The sequence below is a fragment of the Austrofundulus limnaeus genome, unplaced genomic scaffold, assembly GCF_001266775.1.
Source record: "Austrofundulus limnaeus strain Quisiro unplaced genomic scaffold, Austrofundulus_limnaeus-1.0 Scaffold356, whole genome shotgun sequence".
In the NCBI taxonomy this organism is placed as follows: domain Eukaryota; kingdom Metazoa; phylum Chordata; class Actinopteri; order Cyprinodontiformes; family Rivulidae; genus Austrofundulus; species Austrofundulus limnaeus.
Window position 1 is genome coordinate 459,613 of NW_013952758.1, and position 5,368 is coordinate 464,980.

A 5,368-nucleotide genomic window follows, 5' to 3' on the forward strand; every position below is an offset into this window, starting at 1 on the left:
ATATATATATATATCATCTTCGTGACTACAGCTCAGCCTTCAACACAGTCATCCCCCAAAAACTCATCCATAAACTGGACTCACAAGGAATTCAACCCGCCCTCCTAGACTTTTTGACTGGACGGCCTCAGACAGTCAGGATCGGGGACAGGACCTCCTCCACAATCATCACAAACACCGGAACCCCACAGGGGTGCGTCCTAAGCCCAATCCTCTACACCCTGTACACTCACGACTGTGCTGCCTCCCATGAAAGCAACATAATCCTGAAGTTAGCTGAAGACACTGCAGTGATAGGACACATCACTGAGGAGGATGAAGCAGCTTACAGGAGGGAGGTAGCCGGCCTGGTGTCTTGGTGTGAGGACAACATCACCCTCAACACCAACAAAACGAAGGAGCTGATAGCGGACATGAGAAAGGAAAGGAGGCCGCACCAACCACTGTACATCGGAGACCTCGAGGTTGAGCAGCTTTAAATATCTGGGCGTCCACCTCACTGAGAACCTGACCTGGACTGAAAACACCACACAGCTTGTCAAGAAGGCTCAACAGAGAGTCTACTTCCTGAGGAGACTAAGGAAGTTTGGCATGTCAACAAGGATCCTCAGGAACTTTTACAGCTGCATTGTAGTAAGCATCTTGACCAGCTGCATCACAGCCTGGTACAACAGTGCCACCACTATGGACCAAACGCCGAGTGGTAAAACCACAAACGAGAGTGGTAAAAACTGCTGAGAAGAGCACAGGGACTTCACTGCCCTCTCTGCAGAGCATCTACGACTGCAGGGTTCAAAGGAGTGCAGCCTCAATCATCAAAGACACAACCCACCCCCAGCATGGACAATTTACACCTCTTAAACAGCTGATTGTGACAATCTTCTATTATTATTGCACATGTGCACATTTCAGACTGTTACCTGTTGCACATTACACTTTAAAAACAGACAGTACAGTTCCCTTCTTGTGGTCATTATTATATTGTTCCATTCTGATGTTATTATACTTAGTTTAGTCTCTTCTTTTTCTCTAATCAACATTGTGTGTATCCTTTCGATGATGGTTTGTTTCTTTTTGATATGGTTATCTCTCGGCATTCAAAAAATGGATAACAACGTAAGTATTTCATTGCTCAGGGACATGTCTTTCATCTGTGCATTTGACAATAAACACTTTGAATCTTGAATATATATATATATATATATATATATATATATATATATAGGGTATTAGTATACCCTATATATATATATATAATATATATATATATATAGGGTATACTAATTTAATTTGTGCTTTGATTGAATTCCAAAGCTTGCATAAAATTGTACTAAACCTGTGATGTTGCTCATTTCTCCCTCTGCGCATCTTACACAATCATGGCAGCAAACAGGTTTCCCTTTCTGGAGAACTTTACGTGTTCCTGGAGGGCACTTCTCACTGCAAACGGACACAGGAACCTGCAAAAAAACTATTTTATTTTATTATTTTGTTTACATTGACTACTATTTACTGTATGTAAGAAGAGCATTGGAATTTATGTCTGATATTGTTAAACACTACAATTACAAATGCAAAACATTTTACCTGGTTTGACTTCTGCGCCCAAATGAAAGTTGTATTTTGCAAATTTAGCTGTTTGTCTTCAGGTAATGATGCATCATAAAGACCAACAGTAACAAAATCTACTATGCCTTTATCACTTGGTTGCCAGTTTATGATCCCATACTTTGCTATTGGATCTCCATTTTCATTAAATGAAACCTCAAATTCATTTTTTGTCTTAAAGTGAATTTTATGAAGGTGTTTCAAAAGCTTAGAAAAAAGATTTGGGGTTATTTATATGATGTAATTTATGATATTGCTTTATTATAATGGTAACATTAAACTCACTGTGAATGGATCGAGCACAACATTACTGTTACATGTTATATTACATTTGAGAATATTGTGCAAAGCATGAGCCACTGAATACACTCCAGTATAGACATTATTAAGAATGGGCATGAGGGACATGTCAGTGAAGCTGTTTTCTACTCCAGTCAGATCCTCATGTCCAGTGCATTGTTTTTGAGTTCCTGTTGATTGTGACTGCTTGAACTCACAGCTGAACAATGCCTCCCAGAACTCTGTAAACAAGTCATTATGTGATGACATCATTGATTTTACATCAAGCATGAACTCTTTCAGACCACTGACATGTGCTTCTGGGATAGACAGGCCGATAGATCCATCCAGGATATGATTTTTATCCATTGCTGCAAACTGAGATTCAAAAATCCAACCTTCACAGCCGACCCACTGGTACCCTGTCAAGTTGTGAAGGGACAACTCATGTATGAGTACAGCCATGTCCAAGTGTGATACAAAAGCAACAATAACTTTTGAAGTTGATGCTTTGATTATATCAATTATCTTTTGAATCTTTTCAGATGAATCTGTTCTGAAAAAAGAAACAGAATATTCCAGACAGATTCCCAGCTGCTCTGCAGTATCTGTGAATATTGCCATGCCATTATTGCCATAATCATCATTTGTACAAATTGCTCCAACCCAAGTCCATTTGAAATGTTTGACCAACTGGGCCAGAGCTCTAGCCTGATAATAGTCACTGGGTATGGTTCTGAGAAAGGATGGATACTTTGATTTATCACTGAGACAAGCACATGTAGCAAAGTGGCTGATCTAAAAAAAGAACAAAAAACAACACAATAATCTAAGAAAAATAAAGTCATTATCTATTATTAAAATCCATTTTATTTATACATGAGCTGGCTTCAGAATCCTTACATAAATTATATACTTACAGATACTTTTACTTTATCAAATCTACTTACCAGTGGAATATGAAATGGTCCAAGAACAGTAGCTATTGCTGTGCTGGGAGAGGAGGACGTTCCTCCAACTATAGCCTGAACTTGTACAGGTTTGGTACATGGCTCCTCGGAGGTTGAAGATACATTGTTGTTATCATTGTTCAAAGCAAGTGCAACTTTTATGGTTCTGACAATGGAACCACATGTATCATAAATATTATATCCCAGAGAAATTCCTGGAAGGAGGTCTGTACTGTTATTGATTTCCTCAATGGCAAAACGCATGGCTTGTGCAAACTGGAACTCTCTTAAATTCAAACTTTTTTCAGACAATACAGTATAGTGTTATTATAAATGTTTGAAACAGAAACAGTATTGTACAAAGTCATTAAATAATTAGAGAAAACTGAGGTAAAATAATGATTCATTTATGTGGTGCAATTACCTGATGCATTCCAGAGGCAGAGGTTTTTCTGTATAAGTGTTCTCTCTGTTCTTCCAGCTGCTGTGAAAGTAGAAAATTCCCCCCAAAATAATGTCCCCATCTTTAGACAGTTGAGGGTACTCAGGATCTCCTCTCTGTCTGCACAAAGTCTCTTCAGACTGTGAGAAAGACACTAACAACAGTAGCTGTAAAAGTGCACAACCCTGGTTTGGCCGTATCTGTGTGGACATGATGTCATCTGAATAACCCACTGTGCTGCACTCCTCGAACCATAATCCAAATGGATATTTATTAACTTTGAGGTCATGATGTTAACAATAATAAATGTTTTGTACTGCCTCTATGGATTCACAGGGTGGAGTAAGTGAGGGGGAAAGTAGTAAAAAAAATCTGTAAGTTGAAGGTTATGTTGGCAAGCTATAGCCTTCTTTTAGATACATATAACCTGTGTATAAATAACACAAATACATGTGTTTTATTTTATTTATACAGATCACTTTCCAGTAAATACATTTGTATTGTAGGCCAGCTTGGGTAAAGTTTAGAATTTACTAATTAGCCTAATCTAAATCTTTCTAAGTTTTTTTTGAAAACCGGAAAATGTTTGCAGTAGATTAGTGATCAATTGACATCATGTGTTATAGAAGCTGGTGGAAAGGAACCAAAAAGTCACTATTTCAATATATTTCTTTAAAAAACTAAAAATCTGAAGCTTAAGTGGCCCCAGCACAGCCTAACATATATTGTACATAACATCCACCTGTTGTCTTTATTGGTGATTGGGAGGAACTGCCTCTCTGATCTGAACCCAAACGGTGTTCTGTTATTAGACTTTTGTGCCAAGCATGGGTTGTCCATATTAAATATCATGTTTGAGCATAGGGTGGTACATATGTGGACTTGGTACCAGGCCACCCTAGACCAAAAGTTGATGATCGGTTTTGTAATTGTGTCGCCAGACCTGCGGCCCTGTGTCTTGGACACTCGGTGAAGGGAGGAGCAGAGCTATCAACTGATCACCACCTGGTGGTGAGTTGGATCTGGGGCAGGGGAGGCAGGACAGACGTGGTAAATGTATAGTGAGGGTGAACTGGGAACATTGAATCACGGAGCCCCCAGTCCATGTGATTTTCAACTCCCGTCTACAGGAGAGATTTTCACATATCCATGGGGAGGTTGGGGACATGGAATCCAAATGGGCCATGCTTAGGGTCTCCATTGCAAATGCGGCTTTCAGGAGCTGTGGCCTGAAGATCATTGATGCCTGTCATGGTGGCAACCAGAGGAACCGCAGGTGGACACCAGGATGGAGGCCATCAGCCTGAAAAAAGAGATCTTCTGGATTTGGCTTTCCTGGAGGAATCCTGAAGCAGCTGACAGGTACAGGGTGGCAAAAAGGGTTGCAGCTTTGGTGCTTGCAGATGCAAAAACTCAGGCATGGGAGGAATTCAGGGAGGCCATGGAGAAGGACTTTTGATTGGCCTTGAGGAGTTTCTGGCAAACCGTTTGACAACTCAGAAAAGGAAAGTGTTCCCTGTCCCATGATGTAATTGGCTTGGGTGGGGAAATGCTGACCAGGACTGAGGATACTGTTGAGCAGTGGAGGGAAAACTTTAAAGATCTTCTGAATCCACCCTTCATGTCCACCTTTGAGGAAGCAGAGTCTTAAGACTCAAGGGAAGACAAGTCCATTATCATGGCAGAGGTCATCGAGGTAGTTAAACAGCTCCTTGGTGGCAGGGCGCCAGGGGTGGATGAGATTCACCCAGAGATGCTGAAGCCTCTGGATGTTTTGGGGCTGTCATGGTTACACATCTCTTCAACATCACATGAAGGACTGGGACAACTCCTGTGGAGTGGCAGACCAGGGTGGTGATTCCCATTTAAAAAAAGGGGACCGGAGAGTTCTAACTATCTTGGGATCAGAGTATGGCTATAAGGGCTGATACCTTGGGCTGCTACCTTATCGTGGTGGAGGGGTTTGAGTGTCCCAATGATCCTTGGAGCTAYGATGTCTGGGGCTTTATGCCCCTGGTAGGGTCACCCATGGCAGACAGGTCCTAGGTGAGGAACCAGACAAAGCGCAGCCCGAAGACCCCTTATGATG

At 41.1% G+C, this 5,368-nt stretch overlaps 1 protein-coding gene across 1 annotated transcript in view; it reads right to left on the bottom strand.

The window, feature by feature from the left end:
• LOC106528016 (extracellular calcium-sensing receptor-like) overlaps positions 1-5,368 on the bottom strand; it is a 20,727-nt gene that overhangs the window by 3,802 nt on the left and 11,557 nt on the right. Inside the window, exon 3 of the mRNA XM_014023063.1 lies at positions 1,337-1,460. Within this exon, the coding sequence (XP_013878517.1) occupies positions 1,337-1,460 (124 nt within the window). The remainder of the gene's footprint in view (positions 1-1,336; positions 1,461-5,368) is intronic.